General features: G+C 42.9%; 1 protein-coding gene across 1 annotated transcript in view; it reads right to left on the reverse strand.

The window, feature by feature from the left end:
- LOC107187797 (Down syndrome cell adhesion molecule-like protein Dscam2) overlaps nucleotides 1-26751 on the reverse strand; it is a 119286-nt gene that overhangs the window by 44321 nt on the left and 48214 nt on the right. Inside the window, exons 7-10 of the mRNA XM_015575974.1 lie at nucleotides 22803-23099; nucleotides 21260-21370; nucleotides 20049-20207; nucleotides 4556-4912 (exon numbers count right to left, since the gene is read on the reverse strand). Coding sequence (XP_015431460.1) covers nucleotides 4556-4912; nucleotides 20049-20207; nucleotides 21260-21370; nucleotides 22803-23099 — 924 coding nt within the window. The remainder of the gene's footprint in view (nucleotides 1-4555; nucleotides 4913-20048; nucleotides 20208-21259; nucleotides 21371-22802; nucleotides 23100-26751) is intronic.

Raw genomic sequence — 26751 nt, forward strand, 5'->3', positions numbered from 1 at the left:
ATGTCTTGGAGTTACTAGATTCCTTAATATCTGTTACCAAAACCAAAGAGAAGTATCTACTGCAGTGTCCACTTAGAAGTTTCGTGCATAGTCTCAATTGAATCATTTAATCATTCGTTTCACCGTCAATCGCAAGATCTCACCTCGACAAAATCACAAAATACACCCCGTTCTCATAACAGCCGCGGCAATCACCCAGCCGCTTAATTTACGAGCCTCTGTTTTCGAAGTATCCAGCCCACTGCTCCCCGATTTAGAGTCTCCGTAATAGCCTGGAACCGACCGAATCCGTCAATATCACCAAGGGTCGGCTCACACGAGTCCCCGAAGATCGAGCAGTAACTACCTCCTCTCGTTTCTACGATCGATAAAGCGCAGACCAGGATGCCTGAAATTTTCCGTAAAATCCCTCCTGCGTGGCTTTCCGTCTCTTCGACTCTGAATTCATTTCGTGAGCTAATGAGCTACCGTTCGAGGTATTGTTCCAACGGACGACACGTATTTCTAGGGGTCAAATTCGACCTGGTGGGTAGACTATGAAAATAGTTCGTTAGCAGAACAAAACGCTGCCCCTGGCGTTATTTCAGGTCGCGAACTGTCTCCCACGATGAAAAAACGGGTATCGAAATCACGACGGACGCACGTACGTTTCGCGCGAACCCATTGATTCCCCGCCATATAGGGGGTGGTAACACGAATTTACGGTGGTTTTTACGCGCACCAGGCTAACCGACAGACCGAGGTCGCGTAGTGAATATGAATGGCGTGAAGAACATTACACACGGCAGCGGCGACATGTCACGCTTTTAATACACTCGACAATTTTGTATTCTTGTTGTTGGAAAAGCACAAAAGCGACGAGGTTCCTTCGTCTGACTTCCTCTCACAAGGGAATACTGCGAACGTTGACTCGTAAATTTGAATGAAAATTTGTGGGTTTATAAAGTGATTCGAGACAAGAATAATGTTATATGAATATGTTTCATTCGTGCCCAATCGCCTTTTAAGAGTGTGAAAATTAACCTCAAAATCAAATAGGCACTCCCCCATTTTTTCGCGTATAATTCATAAAACACACGAGACACAAAAAATGTTTCAAACAAAAGTTTAACGATACAAGCACTATAAACTTGCATTAACAAAATTTTGAGACACGTTTTTGGAAACAATTTAAAAAATTTGTTAAGTAAGTATTCTTTTGAAATTTTGTTACAGCAAAAATTTAGTGCTTATTGTACCATTAATCTTTGTTTTGAAACATTTTTATCTATCTCTTGTACCCATTTGACTTTGAGGTCAGTTTTTATACCCTTAAAGGCGATTGATCGCAGATGAAACGTACCGTCACTCTTGTGTTGAATCACTCTATAAACGCGCGAAATTTAATTTCAATCCGCGAGTCAACCAGCAGCGTTAAAGGAGTCTATAGTTATCAGAAGAATTCATCCCCAGATAACGAAAATTAACAGCAACCCGTTGTTTTCACCTCGTTGCACGCAGCCTGCCATTATTATTTATTACCGTGTTATTCATTCGCCGGTATCACGCATAAACATCCCGTAATTGAATCTCCACGGAACGAAAAGACTGCCGGAAGTTAGCTTTCCGCTCCCACCTTTCGAAGGAACGCCTCTTCTTCATCTTCTTCCTCTTCCGGTTCTTCGTGCTCTCCCGTTGTCGCGTCCACTGAACAGCCTTCCGAGACGATCCCATTCATACGAAGATTGGGGGTGATTTAGATTCGATCGTCGAGCTAAGAAATGGATGTCGTCGACTTTCGAAATCGTCGCCGCCGGATGGAACTTCTTGAAAAGTCGCATTACCGCGCCACCTCGAACCTCGAAACTAATTTCCCTGCGCAACGGCGGAACCTCTCCGAATTTGACGCTGTGGATGGAGCGAAACTTCCAGACATCCTCCTCCGCCCAACGCCAGTTACGGCGAGGGTGAAGGAACTAGGCTTATAATGCCGTTCGAAGGAGAGAACAGCGAGCGGGGCGACTGCGTCGTTGCGGGAAATGAGCATTCCGGTTGGAGAATGTGCTCGTTGAAAAAACGTGTTCATCGTTCCGCGCTTACCGACGCCGGGAAAGCTTCGGTGGTGCAAGGCACGGAAAAGGCCGTAGTTTGAAAACTGTAATTGCGAACCCAAGCACCGGTGTTCCTCCTCCCGCGCCCTTCTCGAGGAATCGGCCGGGGGAACATCTGCGAGGAAAGTTCGAGCTTGGAACCGGACCGTTTTGCCCAGATCCCGGTTATCTTCTTTTCCCTAAGACGTCCGCAATATTTGTGAAATATCCGACCGTACGAGAGCTTCCTCTATTGCGGATACTCTGGGAGTCCTCTGGAAGTTTTTACGCGACGATGTTATTGTAGTTTGGCTAACTTGGAGTTAGTGAAGATGCACTTAATTGTTGGGATCGTCGCACGGTGGGATTCTAGACCTACGGTTCTTTTATAAATGGTGGCTACACTTCTATGAATTTCATGAAACCGAGATTGTGGAAGTTGTCGCGTCTTCTGGTACTATTTTTGTAATTTCTGTAATTTGTGGACTATCTACTTTTACTGTACATAGGGGACACCTGTCCAAAAAAATGGTACCTAGGCAAAACCGGGATTTATTAGTATTTTTCAACGGAGTTACAAATTTTCCACGTTGCTGCAGCTTTATTATTTTAATTTAAGAGATTTTAGCGTTTCTTATATTTCAAGTACCCTTATAGGAGTCATAATTAAAATTTAAGGCAACGCTTGACTCGATCTTTATAATGAGACTACAGTGCTACAATGTCAGATCCTGAAACTCAGATTACGTTAGGCTGTCATTAAAACTAAAAGTGGTTTTTTCAACGATAGAGTAATTTAAAAAAAAGATATTCCTCTATGCAAGAAATTGTAGAAAATGTGAAATATTCCTGTGGTGATTCCAAACTTTTGGCAGGCCGTGTATGTACTTCTTGATACAAGTTTTGCTAATTGTCGTGTGTAAAAGTGTGAATAAAGTGTAATAATGTTGTCAAAGGTCTGAAGAAGTGGATGAATTCTGTTGCCACAATGTTACGGGAGCATATCGTGGGACGGTACCCGGTTTTATCCAAGCTGTGGGACGAACTCGTATATGCGAAGTATATTTAAATTTGCTAGTCTTTTGGATTTTTCTTTTCTCTGGAAAGTTAGATATATAGCTTCTAATAAACGACAATTTCAGTTTCTTTCCTGATTTATTAATTTCAGAGTTATGAAAGTTTATTCTTAGGGTCCCAGTTTTACCTCAGTCTCCACTGCTACTTTATTGAATACTGTGAGGAAAAATTATAATACTGCAGTTTTTAATGCCCATTTCAGCCTACTGCTAGGATCTCACTTTATTTCTTTCAATATTTTGTCGCACTGAGATTTCCACTACTCGGTGAACTCACCTTCTACTGAATATAACGAGATTTAGACAATATTTTAGAGAGAAAATTCCCCGGAATTGTTCTGCCAGTAATGGGTCTCCGTGCATCGAGTCGGTTTTCTCCGGTTACAGGGTCCGATATTAAGGGTACAGGCTCCGACGAAGTTAATCCAGTCGAGAAACGTCGTCGGTGAGGGATCACGAAAAATCCGAGAAGATGGAACCGCATCGAGATAAGGTGCAGAGAAGCTTCGCGAAGAACCAAGGTCGCCCGGAAACACAGGACGGAATCGATCGCGCGAGGAACACACCGTACTCCAATCCTTTCCCATGGCTATTCGGTTTCTGTGCCGTAATATATGTATATACATATATAATACATATATACATATATATTCATGTGTGTATATACAGATGTACAGAACAAGACAGCTAACAGGATATCTCCAAGTATCCAAGTTGCCCTTGAAGCATGAAGTCCGAGAGCTCAGATATTCGGACATGGGTACAATTACCTAAAATCTCGAAAGTATTAATGTCACTGTTCATTCCACCTTCTCATAGTGAATACTTTAACGCATAAAGTACCACTCGTCGAAAATTAGATCGAGTCGACGTAAATGCACAAACGTTGCATCACTTCCGAAACCCAAAATTTCCCCGGCTGTTCGCAATATTCTGCTCGGGAACGTCGTCGGTCGATAGTACGCCCAGAGAACTTCATCAAATTACCCCAAGATCATATCACGTTTGCCAGATTCCTCCGCGTTGAATGTATTCAAATCCTTTCGAAATGAAATTACCAGATGCAGAGACAACTTAACCATCGAATGAATCTTAACGATCTCCGAAGCGTACAAGCTTCCACGAAATATTGCACTGCTTGCCTAAGTAGCTACCGTTCCTGATTATGAAATCGTTCACTGGGAACTGTTCCCGCGTATCTTCGACTCGGCTCCATGCTTCAAAGGTACCATAGACACGCCAGAGACAGTTTGCTCCAGGTGTTCCACCCTGTATATACATGGATACACACGGACATATAACGGTATGTATATATATATGTATATATAAACGGCGCACACACGGTCTTATGTACACAGGTTCTTACAGCTACCATGTCGATTTTTGTTCTTGCTCGTTTGAGACACCAACCAGCAACGGAGAGGCCGGTCGAGTATTCGGCCAGGCCAGCGACGTTGCTGATCTGGCACGTGTAGTTCCCGCTGTGCCTAGCGCTGACGTTATTTATCGTCAGGATGCTGGAAAACGGCGGATAGTCGCTTATCTGTATGTTGTTGTTGTTCCCGGTCCCGACCACCGCCGGGTTGCTCCCGCCCGACGTGCTGGCCGCCGAACCGAAGTCACCTGGCCTGACCTGAATCGGTCTCTCGTCCATCAACCACGTGATGTTGAACGGCTGGTCACCCTGGCTCGTGGTACACATTAGCTGTGTCCTCATCCCCTCCGTCACACCGTTCTCGAAATAAAACGGCGAGATCCGCGGTGGAACTATAAACGTGACGTGTGGATAATAGTATGTACCTGGCTGTGGCCGCCCCACTTAACCGCAACTCCTATATACCACACCCGCGTGTGGTCTCGACCAGAGACGACACTTTCGTTTCCCATCTTACACGTTTACAGGGAAGGTGTTCTGGAGGTGAAAAGTGGCAGGAATTACAGGCTGGAAGATTCGTACGATCGCGTTACAGGGGAGACACACGACATGGATGATGAGACTTCAATAGACATTGGAGATCACTCGTATCGTCGATGTTGAATGAACTGTCGGTGGAATGAATATCGAACGACATGTGACTATAGAAAGGAAACATGTACTTTGAAAGGAATATTCGGCAACCGACGACATTGATGTAATCACAGGGAAACGATTCGCAGGATAATTGCATCGCAATCGAGAAACTCCCCGGGACTCGGGACCCATCCAACGGAACGAAATTAACGGCGGTATCACGTCGAAAGCAACACAGAGTTAATAAATCTTCTTCTCGAACGTTTGAAATTAACATTAAAATACAGCAGCGCCGGGGTTCAGAGCCGCGAGGAGTTTAATCCGTTTTCAGGAACCAGAGATGCGAGGAGGGCGAGTTGTAATTAATGTTTCCCGAGGTAGCAACAACGGCCCAACACGATCTATAAAAACGAGCTCATCTCCAAACACTGCCGGGACATGTGAAAATATCCGTGTTTTCCGTGTTTGTTTCTCGAAGTCTCATCGTAGAGCTAGTGGGGAGGAGGTCCACGAGACACGAAAATCGAAATTTTATTCTTTTTGGCGATACTCTTCGATCTAGCCCGTATACCTTTTAACGAAGGAGACTCTACGATCTATCAAACGAGATGTGTCAGTAAAAATAAGCAAAACATGCTAATCCCAACTATTGGCTGGCAACTGTCTCTAACCCTGTCCCACATAATAATCATCGCCTCACTTTGTTTACAGTTACTGACTCGATTCGTCGGATAAGGTATAGTCTGACCAATCGTAGGCCTATTCCACTTCTACTGAGAAAATTTCGATTGTCAGGTCTGCGAACGAAAGAAACTCGATAACGCCGGGGCTCTCGTGTTCCTTCCGATACGTTTCCCCTACGTGACCTCTAACCGGCCACGGAACAGGTGCAACGTCCCCTCTCGAAAGCCATAGCCATGTGAAAAACGCAGCCCCGGCCGTAAATATTCGGCCGTGGCCACCACGCTTGCCAAGGAAAATGAACATTTATGAGCCGGGGTAACTGTTAATGTCAGCCGATGCGTCTTTACGAGGCGAACCGGCCGTGGAACTTGCAGGTAAGACCCTCTTTCGGTAAGGATAGAGTCGCTGCTTCGCAACGAACGAAATTTATACGGAAGGGAACGCTGAAACCGGACCTCTATTTGCACGTATCCCCTGACGCGAACGTCTTTTCACGGGGGTTCGATTCACCCTATGGGAGGGTGGAGTTAATTGTTGGATAACATTTGTATTTTCCTTAGGTATATTGCCGGGCATAAGGCTCCGATCACTTGGCTGTTTTGAAAATATAGACTGTAGTGAAGGTACAATTGTCTGTGGTAATCTTCTTTTGGATGAATGTTGATGCATATGAATGTTTAAATTTTTATGGACTAATCTGTGGACACTAGTGTCGATGAAAAATGTAGGTCTTGTATGAATTGTTTGGTTGAAATGAAAGTCAAATGGAAACTTTATTGGGCTTTATACAGGGTGAGTAAATAGGAACTAATATCTAAAATAACTCGTTACCTACTGGTTGTATCAAAAAACGTTTTGAATGGATTATATTGCAGTTAAAGGGATTCAACAGATATTTAATCTACAATCACCTATATCCTAAGGGTGGATACATCCCTCAGTATTGCTGGTGAAATACCGATTTTGTTCGCTATCTCAAAAAGAAGAATACACACGAAAAGAGATTCACAATATTTCTCAAAACGCAATACGGTCCACATTTCTGTCCGCAAATCAAGAATCTATGTTCACCCATTTCAATTCATAGCATCGATTCGCTCCCATTCTACATTCGCCAGCGTAAGTGCCCGGAGCCCTATGAACGGGAGTGTAATCCGGTTATCGTTGAGTTACTTACCAGAGTCTATGGGACGACGAGCGGATTATAAAACCGTAACGAGCGAGAGGACTATCCGTGGCAGAGTGAGGCGAGAGATCTCGTGCGATCGAAGAATCTTGTAGCGGTCGGATTTAAATGGTCCACGATAGAAATCTAGAATGTAACCGAGACAGAACGCGGAAATCGTTTCATAGAGAGCAACGAGCCGATCGAGATCCCTCGCCTCGATTCCGTCACCCGGACACAATTGACTGCGGTCCCAATGATGTAACGTTGATGACGATGATAATGATAATGAGCATGATGATATTACACAAATCATAGAGAATATCTCGAGCGAAACATAGCATAGTCTCCATAATTAAAAAAAGAAAAGAGATACTGCTCTACAAAGTGTGACAATGATAATAACTTCGGTCAGAATCGGTCAAAAAAAAAAACGTGAAATTGTACGATTACAACACAGATACAGCGCGACGGGAAAAGTCTCTTGGCGGTACGGTCATCTACTCGGGAACGATCGGAAAGTCTTCGGGGAAAAGTTCGTAGCCCCGCGGATTCTCTCGGGTGATCGAAACCAAGGAAGTTCCCTTTAATTCAATTTGTTCCGCTTAAACGTGAAGTCCGTCGATGAGTTTCGATTAAATTAGACCTGAGAAACTTTGCATGCATGAAGACGTCTTCGAAACGAAGTTCGTGTAACGTGTTCACAGTAGAACCACCGAAACCGCATTTCAGATTTCTTGTGATCCAATTACTGAAATGGTAAAGATGCTTCTGTTGAAATTCATGTTGACCTCGAATGCACTTTATGCTGTATTATATTAGGTTGCTCGGAAAGTTCGTTGGGTTTTTAACCCTCGGATGGTGGTGTCGGGGTCCACTTTGACCCAGGAATTTGGGTCTTCACGGACCGTTCAGTTTAAAGGAATTAACGTTGCTATGTATGTGGAATTAGGTTTCCAAAATTCTTGGTCAAAATGGACTCCGGCACCGTCGTCAGAGAGAGAGAGAGATTCAGAGGAGGTTACACCGACGCAAATAACCGCACCGCCAAAGATGCATCCCGACAGCCCCGTATATCGAGAGCAACAAAAGGTGACGGGTGAGTTCATTCGAACGGGACAAAAAGAGCAGGACTCCTACAGCCGGATCGCGAGCGCGGCCAGTCGCCGGCCACGTGATCCAGTCCTTGCAAAAATTACCATAGAGATGGATAAACGTGTGTGACGTATACTCAATCATAAAAGTAAAGACATTACGTGTACTCTCGAAATATATGTTAATGCTGAACGATGCATACACGGCTGTGTGCGAAGATTAAAAACCAGTCACGAACGGTTACTTTACGTGGAAGCGGTCTCACGCTGTGACATCGAGCCCGGCCCCACCGGATGGAGAAGCGCGGAAACACGACGGAAAATCCTAATCCGACTCCGCGGATCCCCGGTTTAATTTTCCAGCGGACAATTCCGAAATTTCGGCAAACACGGAGGAGTAGGCGTTTCTCCGTGATTCCAGGTTGAAAGAACGCGTATACTGATGAGACGAGGATCAGAAATGGAAACGAGGTTCTGATTACCGAGTTACGTGATCGAGTTGCAGATCTATATTTATTGGGAATGGATCTATTGGATGATGTATCTGTTCACTGATTCCTTTCTGGAGAAATAAAACTGACAGAAACCTTTTAACTGCGAACAAAGCTTTTAAACGTTCCTGATTCGATGCAAAAAGCGATTCGTATAAGAGTTATGTATTTTATGTACTTTCCATCGTACGCTTCTTCTGTTTTATATACAGTTGTTACGTTCTGTAAAATCTATACAAAAAAATTGGATGTTTTTTTTAAATTATTAGCAAAGAATCTCGCAACATAATACGCAGCAAGTGTGCTACTTCCAAGTGGTCTGCGGTCTAAAGATTAAGGAATAAAAAAGAATCATCTACCTGCAAAGAAAAAGTTAGAAATATGTTACCTGCGGAATTATGGAAATAAATTTCCTTCAAACGCAAAATGTAGTTGTTACTTACAATTAAAAGCTTGTTTTTATCTATTACTTCTTAGATGTTATTTAAATAAAAATGTTCCCAATACCTATAGACCTTCATGAAGGAAACACAACAGTTCTCTACGTTTCTCTTTAAAAAAAAACATATTCAAAGGAAAAAATGTAACTATAGCCTTAGGATAATGTACAGTAATTAACACTGGAAAGACTGTGTTGTAACAATTCCACTAAAATGCTCAATACCTGACATTGAAATAGCTTATCGAAGCCTGCGATACGAACGACAAATAACGTGGAAAAAAACGTCATTTCCAAACTTGATCCTCACGTCACAGGAAAAATCAGCGAACCAGAACTGTCCCTTCCAACATAAATATACCACCGAGCGCTTCGATGTCACAGATAAAATACGATCTACGGTACATACTTGGTAGACTTCGATACACACTAATAAAAAGACGTTCTCACAAACGACAGTATAGAACACTGGCAAGTATACCTTTATATATACATATAGAAATGATATATATATATTCATATTCTATATATATATATATATATATATATTCATATACACGTATCAAGATTCGTATAGAGTATCCGTACGGTAAATCTGAATGGAAGCGTGCAATTAGGCGTGCAAAAGAGAAACAGCGTGCAGGATCACAGAGTGTGTAAAGACAGAGTATAACGGAGGACGATAACAAATCGAAAGTCAGAGAGAATTGAAAATTCGCAGCATGTCCAGCCGGGGTGTGGACGAGGGGGTGAATGGAGTGAAGCGTAGTCCAAGCCGACGGATCGTCGCGATCCTGGGCCAACGATCTAAATTGAAATCTAATAAATCACGTCGAACCGACGCAAGGCACGTTTCGCCAGAATCGATATCACATATCGACGGGCCAAAAAAAAAAAAAAAGAAAAAAGAAAAATGAAATCAACGGAAACAAACGTAGCCTTACACGAACGGTACAATCACGGGGGTGCTGCATGGGATCAAGAATCGGGTCTTCTCGCCGGCTGAACGTGCTGTCTCGGGCGTGCATCTCGGACTAGCATGTAGCAGAAACAGAGATCGCTTCGAACGAATCCGGACGTATGGATATCCGAAGTCATCCTCGACGATCCTCGTGTGTACTCGGTGCTTAAGAAACTCGACTCGCGAACGACGACAGAGATGATCGGGTTGGAGGAACGGAATGGAAAGATCGAGATCGCATGTCCCGTAAACAACGCTGGATGGATACATGCCCGTGGATGTCTTCGAGAAAACAAGGCTTCTGGTCACGTGCTGGGAAACGGAAACTTTTCTTGTATTTTTTCTTTGCCAGAAGGGAACAACGGAAAATTGATCATCGCACCGAGCACGGGCACAACGCTGATTGATCGATCATGTCCGGTGCGCCAGCTAGAGCTGTTCCCTTTACCAACCGATCAATCAGCTGCTTTCCCAACGCGGCCGTATAATCCGTCCGGCTGGAAAATCGCCAGTCGGACTTTATTATGCTGCTGCGAGCCCGGAATCGAAGAGCGTAAGTGTGCTTGGGCATCGATCTGGAGACGTGCAGGTTCGATCTTTGCCACTTTTCGAAAGATTCGACGTAGAGTGGATGGTGCATTGATTGGGCTGTAGAAACTATTAACGAGTGTTCTATAGTATACAAAATAAGGTCGAATCTTTAATAGAATTTCAAAATAAGATTGCATGTTAGTTCCAATCAATGTCCTGTAAGGATACCTAGGAACGTCATAGGTCGTGGAGTATCGAACGAAAAACGTGCAATAAACGACGCGATACGCGATCTCGCGACGCATCGGAGCATGCTGGTGCGACGAGATCGCTTCAAAGGGACGAAATAAAACGAGGATAAAGAAACCCTTTTATAAGTGATGGAAAGGGTCTCTGCGTGTATACTAAACGCGAGGGATTGAATTAAGATATCGTTTTCGCACAGGGTACCATTCAGGGTCTGTTGTTACCAAGACAAGGGTGTAGGTATTGTGTTTCAAGCAGGTGGAAACGCGGCTTAAGGTATCGTGTCTCGAAGGGAATACATCGTGGTCAAGGATCGACACACCTCTGTCGCCGTTGCCGGAGCGAACGAAGAAGTTTACACCAACGGTGTGCGTTTACCGTTGACGTGAAGGAGTGCAGAATGAGCGACGGTGGCTGCGCCATTGGCCACGCGACAGGTGTACGTGCCATTGTGCGCGGGTGCGATCGTGCTAATGCTCAGGGCGCTGGTAAAAGCGTCATATTGCCGGACGGTAATCGCCTTTCTCGGGGACTGTTCGCCGTGCCCGTCGGCCTTCGGGCCCCGTTTTGGCCCCTTAATCGCTACGTCCACGGGGCCGTGCGGCGCCGCCTGGACACGGCCATGGCTGGACGACGGGGCATCCTGTGACGTCCTGATCGTCTCTATCGGGACGTTATCTTTCAGCCACGTGAACGTCAGTGGCAGATCGCCAGTCACGACCACGCACTGTACGCTAGTACGGTCCCCTACGTTTAAATCGCGAGCAAAACTGAAAGGCGTGATTTTAGGTGGCACTGAAAGAACAATACAAAAGACAAAAGGTGGCATTCCCAGTCACAAAAAAGCTTGTTTCAGATTCGCTAGAGAATGGGGTTTATAGTAAGAGGGTCAATCGGGCGGGTTTTACGGATGGGTGGGGTTGATTGGGTGGACGCACGAATTCACTGTCGGTAAAGAAATTCGTGGGCGGACGGGGGGTAGACAGTGACAAACGAAGAAGAGAGACAGAGCACGTTGAATGGACGATTGTAAACGTCCACCAGGCGCTGTCGGACAGCTTGGTAATTATTTCGTGGTGTCGATCATCGTTTCATTGACCATCGAATTTCCCTGGAGGAACTTTCCAAGGATCCAACGATTAACGTTTAAATCGAGTCACTTCCAGTTCGATCATGCACATGGCTACTTGGATGACGTTGCAGTCAGGTGTTCTATGAGATTGCAAGAGTCCGACAGCGCCCGGTTCAGAGAGAGAGAAGCGAGTTTTAGAACACTCTGCCCAGGGTAGAGAACGTCCCGATACGTCGAACTTAATGAAAATGTGGTTGGGTCAAAGGTCGTTCCTATTGTACCGCTTGTAATTACGACGGTGTTAATTAAATTTCCACCTGGACGGTGAATTAAAAGCCCGACACAACGAACTTTGAAACGGTGTTGAAGAATATTTTCTTTACAGGGAAACGCTTTCGTTGGGACGTTGACCAGGCCTCCGCGGAGTGTTCTAATGCACGGCGGACAAAGGATACCGTATTCAATTGCAGTTTTCTATGTAACCGGACAGAGATTCGGAGACAGTACGTGGCGGGTGCACGCCTCACTGGTAACGCTGTGTTTGTTTTCCACTAAAAAGGTTAGTTTGCCGGCGATCTTCGCGGGACCGTCGTCGCGAGTGCTTACCGTGAATGAAACGTTTCATCTAGGAAAGTCGACCGATGTTTAGACTGAGAATGAGTCGCGAGACTGTTTCTTTGAAGGGGTTTTGCTACTGTGAAGCCCTACAAAATTATCAGTCTTTGGGAATTTTTTTCCAGTAAACGAAATGTTTAACGTAAATGAAGTGTAAAAATTTGTTTACAATCTCAATGTGTGTATTAATAAATTTAAATAGAAACACTTTATTTATGTTGAACATTTCGCTCACTGAAACAAAATTCCCAAGAAATGACAATTTTTCAGGGTTTTACACTGACAAGACCCCTGAAGCGATTTTTGATTGGTCGTTGTTGATAGATTCTGGATTTTGTGCATTTATTGTAGACGCTTTGGAGTAAGATATTAGCTCTGTGCAAAAGTTTCCATTAGTTTCTTGTAGAAAATGTTATAATTTTTTAATACAATTTTATGTAGCATTAATTATTATCAAAATATTTTCCTGTGCTTTAACTACTTCTTAATCATTGCCCAATAGACTGTTTTCGAAATTTTTCAGTATTTTCTATTTTGCAGAAATAAAAATATTCTTTTATATAGAGTGGCTGCTGAAAGTTGCCAACGAAACTGTAATTTCAACATACCTTCTTGAAAATATATACCTAATACGAATGAACTTTTAATACACCTATATTGAGGACACATTTTTTCATGCATAAAAATAATCCGGTTGCCTGTTTCGAACAAATACAGAAGTCATGACAAAGATATGGTGAAAGTACATTTTAGCCGGAAATTTTCGGCAGCCACCGTATGTAGTTATAGACTAACAAGTTTAGATCAATAAGATATATGGTTCCTTTTAACTCCGTCAATTTAGAAAACCTTTTGCAGACCCAAAGGAGTAAACTTAAAATGTTCATCAAACACAGCAGAAATTTAATCTAATACGATAATACCGTTCCATTTTATTTCTATCTTAACAAATTAATTTATAAAAATAAGAATTTGCATAAACACCGGTAGTTTAATAATTCATTTCCATTTCTATGGTCATTATATCAACACGAATTTTAAATGACTGTACACAGAAGAGGAATATAAATTTGTATCTCCAAAGTAGCTTCGTTTATTCTATTCTGAATCTACATATGTACGTCATGTTACACAAACATCATATGAATTCCCTTGTTTCTCTTTACCCCGTAATTGAGTTTCATTGTTACCAAATGTTCCCGCTAAACTACTCCAAAACCATAACACCTGTATCTCTCCAATTCTTCAATGTTTCCCAGAAAAGACTCTACCAACGGGTTAAAACTTCGGATGGAAAACACGCGAATTGTATTTCATTGAAATGTTATCACCTGTAACTCCACGTTCAGTCGAGTACAAAGCATATATTCCTTCATCGGTGGTCGAACCCACCTCGTTCCGTCGAATACACGAAACAAAATATGTAATTCCATTCTACCAGCCAAATATTAATACCGAATATCGCCTGTTAACTAATTTCCAGAAAGTAATAATACCTAAAACAAAATCTCCATAATTGACGATAAATCAAAATCGTATTATGTAATTTCTCACAGCTACCAAACTCGCGGAAAATGTCTCTCAAAGAAATCTTTCCAAAATTATACTCAACCGAGGAGAAACGACCAATCAAAGAGCTCGCGCAGCACACGTACCTACCTCTTAAACGTAATTTTCGTGGCCGTTCCACTGATAACCATATTCGTCCCGCTTAACCCCGGCGTTTTCCCTCTTCCACGAACAGAACGCGTAAGTACACGGCTGAAAATGATTGTAACGGGCTCGAAAACGCGCTTCGTTCGCCCCGTTGATCCGCTCGATGATAAACCTCGCGCACTTTACGGGAGCAAACGGCGGCTCGATTGATATTTAACCACGACTGGTGTGTAAAAATTTCTCGTACCGAATCGGTTTTCACTTTTCCAACGGACAAGCACGCTTCGGTCTGCTTGCTCGAGAGTCGTGGAAAAAATTCGCGGGAAAAAATATTCCCTTCTCGCGGTCCGTATTTAATAAAACCGACCAAAATCATACCTTACTTTTTTTTTTTAAGGATTCCTCTTTCGCGAGGCGGACAAGCTTTCGCAATTAATTCCCGCTCACAGGATCGCGTCGACAAACTTCTACGGGAATGTTCCCGCAAAAAGGGAAAACGATCGATCGATCGTCGTCGATCGGGGCATAATTTGATTGCGTGTGCTCACGGAAGTGCTTCACGATTCACGATGAAATTAGTGATTCCACGGAGAATCCTGACGGGGAACACACGATCTCGAGAAAGTGAGGTGCACACACCGCGCGTACGCCGATGAAACGGCGACTGAGAATCACGTGATAGAATATCGATGCTTCGACAACAGCGTGTTTATGTACAGGCGCGTGCACACGGGATCGAAACACGCGGGGCGCTCGTCTTTAGTATACCTGTCGAACCACTCGATCGGTAGAGTGGAAGAGGCACGACTTGCGGCTGACACGAAGTGGCCGAGGTGGAATTGTCCTGCCTGGGATTCGTTCAGTGAGTAAGTACGATTGTGGAGTGGGGCATAGATCAGAACTTGTGCTACTGGCCGAACATATAAAAATAAAGATTGTTATTAACACTATAAATTATATCTTTTTGTTATACATTAGCTCCATACACTGTCGAATTTTTTATCTCTACAAGATTAAAGATTCCGCCAGCAACGTTTCAAATTCAATTTTCATGGAATTCCATTATATTGATAAAGCCAGTGCGCTGAGAGCACAGGGTCGAGCTTCGGTTAAAATCCAGGATGACGTGCACTCGACAAATAAATATCCAATAAATATCAAGAACGGCGTGATACGTTTCTACGTCTTTTCCGCTTCCTCCTCAACCGAGCCAAACGATAGATGCCTCCTTGACCCGGCTCGGCAGACGACACGGTTCCCGTGTGTATCTCGTATAGTTGACTCGCCACGCGATTAAACCGAAGGAGCCGCCCCGAGTATTTCATCCTGTGTCACGTCACAGCGGCCCCCGTACCTCTTCAGATAGAGTATACGTACTATCGCCGCGCTATAAATTTTTATGTACAAAAGTACACGTACGGAATATAATATATATATATATGTATGTACAGAGCAGTTTAGGCGAGCGCGTGCAAGGACAGATGCTTGAGCGATGCAGTGAAGTGCTGTGCTCTGGTGCGTGGGTACGATCCGCGAGTGTTGTCAAACGCACGGATATCCGGTGACGCACATTGATAGAAAGAAAGGTAGACAGAGATGTACGTACAGTGGACGCCGAAGGTATTCGAACGACAGGTGTTTACATCGAAAATGCTTGTAATTTCCGGATACGCTATTTCGTTCTCTTTTCAAATATCTATATTGTGTGTTAAAGAAAATATCTGGGACATTAAAAGATTAATTAACAGAGGTTTTGGTCAATTTCAATCCATATACGCTGGTATTGGTATTCAACGATGGTCGATACGATTGTTTCCATTGAAATATAATATCATGTGTCAGATTAAACATTTGCCAATATTTTGCACTGGAAGGTCTGATTTCGTGATCCGCTTTGTTAATTATTTTTTAATCCTTCCAGCTAGTATTATGGACGCTCTTATTCATCATATATATAATAATTATAACATTGTTATATTGATTTCATTTTCATACAACAAAAATCCTTGATATTAATAACACGATAATAATACTCATCTATTGCCGAGATAACTTCAGTTTAACCACCACTAAACATGAGATTTTAACTTCGCGAAGCAAACTTTTAAGAATGCCTGTATGTGTACTGTTTTTCTAAAATAAATGTAATTTTCAAATCAGAACATTTGTAATTAACATCTCTAGTATTACACACCTTTTTGAAAATCGATGTCAAAACTCTACGTAAAACTCATGTAAACCATATATAACTCTCAATTGAGAAGCTGGCAATAAAAAAAACTTGAGGTCAATGAATTACTCCATAAAAATTTTTGAATTTTTATAAAATCCCGCAGTCTAATTATTAATAGGTATATTTTTCTAACGTGCTTAGATCTTCCCCTTATTACCAGCTGATACACGTATGTATGTATCTTCTCCAGCCTAAAGTAACATTTGCACAATTTCTATACACACTATCACTAACCTTTGACTGTCCCATCGTTCGAGTGCTCTCGTCGCTTACTGCAGCCAGAGAGGCGAAATGTGGGGAGAGAAAGAAAGAGAAGGAGATAGAGAGCGTGAGGAAAAGAGAGAAAGACAGAGAGAAATAGCACAGAGATATAGAAAAGTGACAGCGCATACACGCACACGTACACACCATTGCGCAGATCTACAGGGTGTCCCAAAAATGCTATAACTCCTTAAAACGGGTGATTCCTGGGGTGATTTGAAATAACTTTTTCCTTAGCGAAAAAGTTCTCCGAGGCTTCGTTAACGAAATATTAACGAAAAATCCCGACCAATCAGAGCACGAGTCTGCCGGCCGAGTACCCGCGGTAGCTTAGGCCCTACGCTTGCACTACGAACAAGCAAATCGACATACATCGGAGAAAACTGCGTAGAATATCAAATGAAAATGACGTAACAAATAAAATCGAACTTTTAATTTGATTCGCTAATTTTTCATTTGCTATTCGACACAGTTCCCTTCAATGGGTACCCACTTGCTTGTTCGTAGTACAAACACAGCGCGTAGCCAACGCTACCGCTAGAACGTCGGCCGGCAGACTCGCGCTCTGATTGGTCCGGGTTTTTCGTTAATATCTCGTCAACAAAGCCTCGGGGAACTTTTGCGCTAAGGAAAAAGTTGTTTCAAATCACACCATGGATCACCCGTTTCAAGGAATTACAACATTTTTGGGGACACTCTGTATAGTATGTACACGCGTTGCCGCACCCGTATAATCCATCGTAGGCAACAAGGTGTTCCACCGATAAGAAACCTCGTTTCGTTTCGAAACACTTCGATTATATCCGGACCTCGACGCGAGAGCCGTGACTCTGGCGCGGATGATTGCATTTGAGAAAGTGGTTAGGGGAAGCGGAGGGCGGACGGTCTCTGTGCACCGTGCGCCCTAGTCCCTTTGATTGTCTCCTTCTTTTGCTCCGGCACGCAAAGCGGATCCCCATTGGTGTAGGAATAAGACGTATACCAGCGAGTCTGTGTGCAGCAGTAATTAACGCTCGAATGCGGTCACATCGTGCAGACGGTAAATAGAAACGAAATTGAATAATCGCCTCGTTCGCCTTCCCCCGAACGCGACCAAACCTTGGCTTGTTCGAGGATTAATTAGCTGAACGGAGATTTCTGATTCCACCCGATAGTCGACCAACCGCGCGCCATTGTTCTCGTTCGAGATTCGATTTCGTTTGGTCGTTTCACCCACCGTTTCGCCCAACGATTCCGGAAATCGCGGTGAGGAAAATTTTCGGTCGCCACGTTGAATTCTTCTTGGTACATGTATATATGTATATACGGTGAATAAGACCTTGCAACGGTTAAAACGGATATTCCTACTCCACTGGGTAATCCGGGCCGGAGGATCCTTTGAGGCAACTTACGCTGAGATCCCGAATTTTTAGAAGTTCCGCCGCACTTTCCCCCGCCTCGAGAATCAGAGATCTGGATTCCACCGGGTTTCTGCGCGAGGCAGCGTCGATCGGAGCGGATGTTTGACCGGTATCGTGCACGGTTCGGCAAAGTCGCACGATTTATAGTTTAACACGCTGGTTTGGAAGTTCGTGCCGCCGACGACATGCTTGAAATTAACCGGGACAATGACGCTGTCGAGCTTCAAACTGAAGTTGATCATAGTTGAGGGTTTGCTCGGAACTTTACTTCTGATTATACTGGGCCTTTCGCAGGCGTCTGTTGAACGTCGGATGCAACACACGCTTCTGACGTACGAAAACCTCGCGAAAGGATGAAAATGCTGTGGAGACTTGTAATTTTCATACGTGATACTAGTTTTTGAATTTTAATTCTGGTGTAGAGGATCTACTTCGAAAAAGTGGTCAGACTTTTATCACAGAAGGTATTGCCAAGCATTTAGGGACTGATAATTTCAATTTGTAATAAAGGAAATCCACCATAATGTCAGAAACATTATTGTTCCCCTCTACTTCCAATTATAAGAAGCGTTTCAAAAACATATACAAATCCGAACGTGTTAATTAAAGTGTCCAAACCCCAAAAGAAAAGAATATTCAGAAGTACAATAAAGCTGGATTCTCTCCATCCATCGATAACAGACAATCTCTAGCCGCTGTGGAAACATCACACACTGGATTTTCTATGTTAATACAGACACAATCCATGCAGAACATTTAAACAACGGGTTACGGGATCGCGTTAGGGGATGGCCAAAATCCGCTTCGTACAGCTCGAGGAAACACGAATTTACAATCCGGCGATGCGTTCGTCGTCGGCGTGAGCCTCGATTACCGTCGACGCGATAACGATTAAGGGACGATAAAGGCACCGGTTCCCCGCGCCATAAACGCTTGTTGCTTGCGGGTGGTTGTCGTCGGAAATTCCCGCGCGGGGCGGGAGGATTAGATCGAACCGGAAACACGACGCGGGTTGCTGCCTCGCGCACGCTAATCCCGCCCAGCGATAAACAATGCAGCTGTACACCACGGAGTTCCCTCCGTAAACCTGACATAGAAACATTTTGAGTGAAGGTAAATTAAGGGGGGGTGGGGGGCACGCTTCAAATACGCCCTTGGACACTGTGCATACACGAGTCGTAATTAATATGGCGTATAAGGGAGTAGGAGAATGGAAGATCACAAGGAAGGGTAGATGTTGGGAAGGTAACGTGGTTCACATATAAAGTTCAGGCTCGTCAGCGCCGCTGGTTGATCGTTCTTTGATATCTCGATCACGCGCGGCGCTGCTCCGAGGGTATTCTCTTGTGTCTCCTGTGGATTCGAACTTCTCGTGCGAAATGTGTCTGGAGAGCTTCGCGACTGGACTCGGGAAACACACTGATACAAAAAAAAAATGTAGTGCCCTATACTTCTATGATGACTCGATTGTGAATAATGTAATTGAAGATCGTCTTTGTCAATTTAGACTTATGGGTACATGCGATTGTGTGATTTATTATACATAAAACATAGTTTAAACATATGCCCAACAGATGTTCAAAGGCAATTTTCTCACAAACGAAGCACCATACGAAAAATTGCTCTACACATTCGCTTGATTCTTGGACGTAAAAACAGTTTTTCTTTTTCGATTAACAAAGAGTATAATATTCCCATGTAAATTTCTGTATTGTCTCCAAATTGTGTCCCACAACACGACCTCACGAGCACGTATGTACGCAGATAAGAGGATATTCGCTTTATCGCTGCATAAACAGTGCGGCGATTTAGTTCATCAACATACCGTGGATGACCCAGCCGTTGGATAACGACGGTCAATCTCGAAACTGTCCAGACACACTTTGCCAAGCTCATACGATAATAATCGCCCGAGGTTAGTCATACGTGAACGACACAGGGCCCGAACGACCTGGTCAAAATTGAGCCTCTTTCGGCCCTGACCTGAAAAGCCTGGAAATGATCTGGTATCGGGGGATTTTCTATTTGTCGCCTGGTCACTCACCTAGGACCCGTATTTCGACCGAACGTTGTGAAGTGAAGTTATGCTTGTTCCTGGCGATGCACGTGTACGTGCCTTGATCGGCGGCCCGTTGCACGGTATCGATGTACAGACTGCCGTTCACCACTCTCTGTCTCATGTTTGTGGGCAGTCTCACTCCGTCTGACAACAACAATAATGACGCGTCAATATACTGGGAGCGGGTTTGGTAGTTGCCGATCGATCAAAATTCCAGGGGAAATACGGGTCCGTTCGATGGGCAAGCGAAACGTGTCACTGCTGTCCCCAATTTCTTGACAAGTGAAGTTCAATTTAGATACTGACTGAAAGTCTAAATGGGAAAGCGAAGAAGAAATATCCCTTATTGTTCTGTTGGATCAAAAATGAAGTGACTTGTATACTGTAAATACGATGGATGAAAAAAGGTATTTGGATATCGGCATGTTTTCTGAAAATATATTGGACCACGCGATCAATAGATAGTAGTAAAAATACAGTATTTGAAAGCTACTACAGATAATTTTGAAAATTACAGTCTTTTTCCACTGTATATGAGTTCATGGCGAGGTACAACGTGATGTAGAGAAGATTAGAATTGGGCGATGGAATGTATCGCCCGAGATTATATAAACACTCCTCTTTTCGATACTAGAATCATGGAAAATAATACAAATAATACACGTGTAATAACATAATAGCATAAATAATACAGAAATAGCAGAAATTAAATTAACAAATATAATGGTAAGGTGAGAATAACAGATTTTACAATTCATTGTTATTCCGAATATGAGTTTGCAAGCCGGTGCTGTAATAAAAATTTTATTGAGTGAAATACCTCAAACATTTCCTGAAAGTTAAGTAAACATTTCATTTTATAATGGTCTGCAGATCGTTCTGAGTGCGAATAAAATCCACAGTCCGTTCTAAAATAAACAGTTCTGGTTTTATTGAGCTCTCATGAAATTCCTCTATTATTGTATTTTGAATATAAAATTCTATGAATACATAAAACTCTACTTTAAAATGCGAAATCGATACACGAAGCATTAATACTTTTAAAAGGCATCGAATAATTACTATTTAATTTTTTAGACTTACACATGCCAATCGAAGGACCCGTATGTTCCCTCTAATATTTCGATCGACTTGAATTTTGCACCGTAAATGTAGTAACGGCAATCATGACAGGAAAGTAAACCTCATTTACCCACCTTTGTCCCAAGTTATCGATTCAATGGGGAACCCAGCTACCGGGCATTTGATGTGAAACTGTTTTCCAGCGACAGCCGAAACCGTGGACATGGGTCTGACGTATGGTAGACCTGCGATTGACAAGTAATAATACGTGTATTTCAAATAATTCCCCCTTGTTGGTCACGGTTAACAGATATTTTTTTTTTTCGTGTTTTTATAGACCGTCCTAGTGGAATCGATTCGACGGCAACGAAAGAACGAAGACGAAGAGTACCGACAACCTTTTATCTTCGTTTTGTTCCAGTTTCCTACTATCCCGGGAAAATAAGAACCACCTGGGCTGATGCTTTGAAAGTTTATACTAAAGTTTATGGGGCCGAACCGCGTTGGATGAAAGCATTTCTAATTTTGTTCGAATCCATTTACACCGCAATGAAGTTTCTCAAACGACGCGGAATATATTCGTTACAGAATACACAGAAATACAGAAATTACAAGAATACACAGGGTGTTGAAAGGAAAGGGTCTAAGACTTTAGCTACTTACAGTACTGACCGAATAGGATAAAAACATTAAAGGATTGATTTTAAGATCCATGTTGATTAAACATATTTCACTCCTCTGGTTCAGTATTATTAACTCCTGAAGTCTTATCCCCTTTTTTTGAACATCCTATATAAACTGAAAGTAAATTTTGATATTTCCGAAATTGAAAATTGCAATCTACCTAACTATAACGGGATGTCGTGAAATGACAAATTTGCAATGAATTCTGACGCATTATAATGTTGAAATATCGTAGTGAATGTGTAATCGTACAAAGGCCGAGTTACTGTGTGAATTTCTACTGCTTCTCTGCTAATTATCCTACGATTCTGTATTTCACTATCGTGCATTGTTCCAAAATTCATTATTATACTGTCAGTTAAATTAAATTCAACCGAAATTACAATCAAATCGAGAAAATATGTATTCGCCAATCGGTCGATTGTAAAATACGATACGTAACTGTTAATATTGAATTAATTCATAAATTCTTGTAATACACAGCAGAATTACATATCGAACATCGATTTCAGATTAAATTCACTCAAACGCAAATTTAACAATACCAAAATGAAACAGTCTAACTGCTGAACATCTTCTCGTACAAAGATCAATACATAAGAAAAATTCCAAGCCGTTAAGCAGAAATTCTACTGGTCTTCCGCTAAATTAATTGATCTTCAAGTACGATTCTCTCCGAATCCATGCAACTCGAAAACCAGAGTCTTCGACTTTCTTCGCGTTTCGGTCTTCACGCGCCGTGAATAATTCCTATAAGTCGGTCGATTCGTCGAAGGGGGCGGTTTTTAATTAACAGAAAACCACCCCCATCGGCGTATCGCGCGTTAACGACAAAGGGAGCCCATCAAGCCGATATTCCGGACGATCGATTTCCGTGGGGAAACGTAATACTCCCTCGGGTTTCCAGTCAATTCCAATCGACACCAACCGGCGATTCTTCTCCTTAACAGTCCTTCTTTTTCTCTCCCTCCCCCTATTTCTCTCTGTACTCACCGTAAATATTGAGCCTCGCCGAGTGGCTCGCATCGCCCGCACGGCTGCTCGCGATGCACTCGTACTCGCCCCCGTCTTCGGACTTCACCGACGAGATGTTCACGTGCGATATCACGTCCCCGTACACGGTCACGTACTGGCCAATCAGTAGCCTGTCGTTTTGCGGAAGCGGAAATCCATCCAGGAGCCAGGAAATTTGCGGCGTGGGATTACCCGCGGCGCTGCATTTCAGGGAGACCGATGGACCGGTTTGCATTGTCTGCTCGATAAACCTGTAGACCAGCTGCGGCGCGATCTCTGTTAACAGACGTCACGACGGGATTACGTATACCTGCAACCATCGAAATACCGTCACGAATCCACCCCCATACCACCCTTGTACCGCCCACACCATCCCCTATTATCCCCTTTTTCTTACGAACGAGATGCATGACCTGTCGTTGACTCGTTCCCCTTTAGGCTGATTCAGCAGAGGCTATTCTACTTACGGAAGAGTGTCGATTAATAGTTGCATGTAATTGTTGAAGAATTATGTTTCCTTCAATCGGGGACGGTTTTTATCTTATGAGATATGTATCTGACCTATTTAATTATACGTTCCCCTTGGACCGATTTATCAGTGATTTTTCTACTTTACAAAAACTGGCATCAGATGGAGGTTTCTTTACTTTATCTGGGGCTCTATTAGGTCTCGCACAATACTACAACACTCTACATAACTATAAAAAACATATCTCCGCCTTACCCATTTTATTTTTCATTTCAACAATTTGTCTGCACTATCATTGACTCATTCCACTTACGCTTCTAAGTTTTCTAACTAAAAAGTGTATATTGACCGTCCTATAGAATTTTAGTAACAATATATTAATGAAGTACTGCCATCTTTTCTACTACCCTCTACCTCTCTTCTCAGCAGTGCGTCTTACTTATTCTACCCTCGTTCCCCTTAAACCAACGCAACATTAGATTCTCCCACTTACGTCTGGTACCGTTTGCTTTGCCCCACACGGGACTATTTCCTGCTGGAAATTAACACAGTTTGATCGTAGTACAACTTGGGCTTTACATTATATTGTGGTTACAATATTAGTCCTTCCCCTCACCAAGCATAAACAATTAACCCGCACGATAAGGGACCGCCATCTATTGCATCGTGTACCGTGTTCCAGTACACAACTGTCAGAAGTCAATCGTGTCAGTATTTCGAGAAGCGTCCTCCCCTTCCTCGTGATACCCCTCGAATCCAATTCCGTCAGCTCCCCACAGTATTTATACTCGATGCGGGAATCTAGCGAGGTACTCGAGACACACTCGAGTGGTGTCAACAGCTTAACCCCTCGGAGTACCAACCGCCGAATGTGTTCCCCGTCAAAGACACAAGCTCACGCTCTTAATGTACTACACGGTGTCCAAACGGTAGACAGAATTTCTCTCTGAGATCATGGCTCCTGACGTTCGAGTGTTCCATCGCCTTCCACCTATCGCTTTAACGACCTAGCTGTATTCCTTGTGCAGAAGAGACTTTGAAGACACCGTTGATCATTGGCTTGCCTCTTTATTCCCGATTCATTAAACTCCTAATAACCTGAATTCTGTGGGTAAATAAGGGCGTGGATCTTTAAACTCCCTATCAAAATCGTAAAATACACGGTCTCAGTCGATCGTAAAACCCGAAGGAGGTAGTTAAAGCCAGCAGATGCTCACTATTTAAGATTCCTTTAGAAGTGGATTTAATACGAGATGGGTATAGTGTAGAGACTCTGTGCTGCGTAGTAGCTCGATGAAATGTCGAAATCTTTAAACAAGAAGATCCAGTTTATTCCGTTAATCTTGTGAATCTGACCGAGAATGAAACGAGAATCATGGTAGGGCACCGGGTCGAGATTGCTCATGTTATTAATGCAAACGAATTCGTATGTATTATTATCTTTCTATATATACTTCTATATCTATATATACTTTATTACGTAATTCATGATATAAGTAATGATATAAACACGTATTTCGCGATGATAGAGCGACAAAGGGTTATCCCTTTTCATTAAAGTGGACTTTCGCAGGCCAAAGGGACTTTGTACTAAATAATTGGCCCGAGGAGTAATGGATCCCGGGGATTAAGAGCGCCTGCGACCTAACGAAGAAACATTGAAAATAACCGCGGAGCATTCGCCGGGCATGCGTTCCAGTTCCAGGAGGGGCTCTAAATGAACGCGCCGCTTCGCGTAACGAGCTCTGCCTGTAATGAATTCATGAAGTTCATAAGCACGGGCATGCCGACTACGAAATAACATTCTACAACTTTTCGTATGCATACCGTGATTCTGGCGCGGTCGGATGCCTGAACACGAGCCGGGGCAAGTCGATCTATGGATAATACATTCTTCAACACGATGACCGACGAAGCAATTTCACATGCAAATCACTTTACTATCAGGACTTCGAAAGTAGTTCCTGTGTCATCAAGAAACCATCCGATACAGCACAGACACTATGACCGTGGTGATCCACACGAAAAAAAAGGAAAATATTTGTTATGTTTCGCTTAACTTGTCAATGGAATGACAGTACGTCTCCTGGTATTAGTTCATATGTATTGTGATGTGTTAGTCTCATTATTACACAGTTTATTGACACAAGTTTTGTGGTGATGATGATAAAAGTGAAGAAAGTATTATCACTTGGACTGTGATAGAAGTTCGAAGTGACATAACTCACATGGGAAGAAATTCATCAAGGGATATAAAATTATTTTAAGACGAAAGATGTTACATGTGGATGACGTGGCCATCAAGGGATTAAACAAGATACCGTCAGACTTGCATATACTAAGAATAAAAATTTATTTGTTTTCAAATTCCAAATCTCCATAATAAACGATACTTCTAACGTACAATACAAAAAACACAGTATTCAACGTATAAAAAAGAAAGACGAAGAATTCTGAAATTTGAATGCCTACTGTGCAAAATGGAACTAAAGACAGGATCATCCTACTGAGAACCTTAGATCCCGCTGCTACCGTGACCATTTTCGCGTGCGTACAATTAAAAGTCTGTCAGACCAAGGAGACTATTAGTAAATTAACAATTACGCCCGCCCAATTAGCTCGCCTCGTTATTTTACCTTCACCGCGAGGAACTTCGCGTTCGGAGATCCCCGACCGCGGGGAACAAGTCTTCAACGACCGCGTCTCTGTACACTGAAATGGTTCGAAAAACAAACAGCAAAGAAAGAATCATATTATTACTCGGCCCCTGTTCCCTCGTCGCTGAACGTCGTAACTCTCCGTCGTTCTCCGAGCTTCGGTATTTATTGTAAAATTATGCCGATTAAAGAGATAGCAACTCATAGTATAGGTTTCGCTTGTTTCTTTTCCCCCGCGGGCATGAAACACTGGCTGCGATCTCTTTTACCCGACTGCTCCCGCGGGGGCGATGAAAACGATGGAATTCTAAGAATGTTATATAAATTCAATCGTTATTTGGTAATCCACAAGGGCGAAGAGTTGAACTGGATTGATGGTAACCGAAATTTTGTGAAACGACTTCTTCGTAGAATAAAGTTTTTTGGATGGAAGTATTCAATTTAGCAGTGTGCATATTGTAATTGGTATAACACATTTCTCAAGTATTTAGAAAGCGATCATTAAGTGACTTTGAGTATGCTAAGTTGTACCTTTTGATGTTATCGTAATGGTCAGGTAACCCTTCTGAACTGCACAATTGCACCAAACATAATGACCCACCTCCTCAAGGCAACGAAGTCATTTTAGAGCCAATAAAAACAAATGGTCTACACTGTTTACATTCTCCACGATAAATGAAAAGTGAACTATTAAAAAGTCTTCGCACAAACGTGTCAGGCGCGTTCATCAACCTGAGAGTGCCCCGAGAAAATTGTACGCTGTTAATTGAACCGAAAGCTTAGTGTCGACTGTAAAACTTCT

The sequence above is a fragment of the Dufourea novaeangliae genome, unplaced genomic scaffold (assembly GCF_001272555.1).
Source record: "Dufourea novaeangliae isolate 0120121106 unplaced genomic scaffold, ASM127255v1 scaffold16, whole genome shotgun sequence".
Taxonomy (NCBI): Eukaryota; Metazoa; Arthropoda; class Insecta; order Hymenoptera; family Halictidae; genus Dufourea; species Dufourea novaeangliae.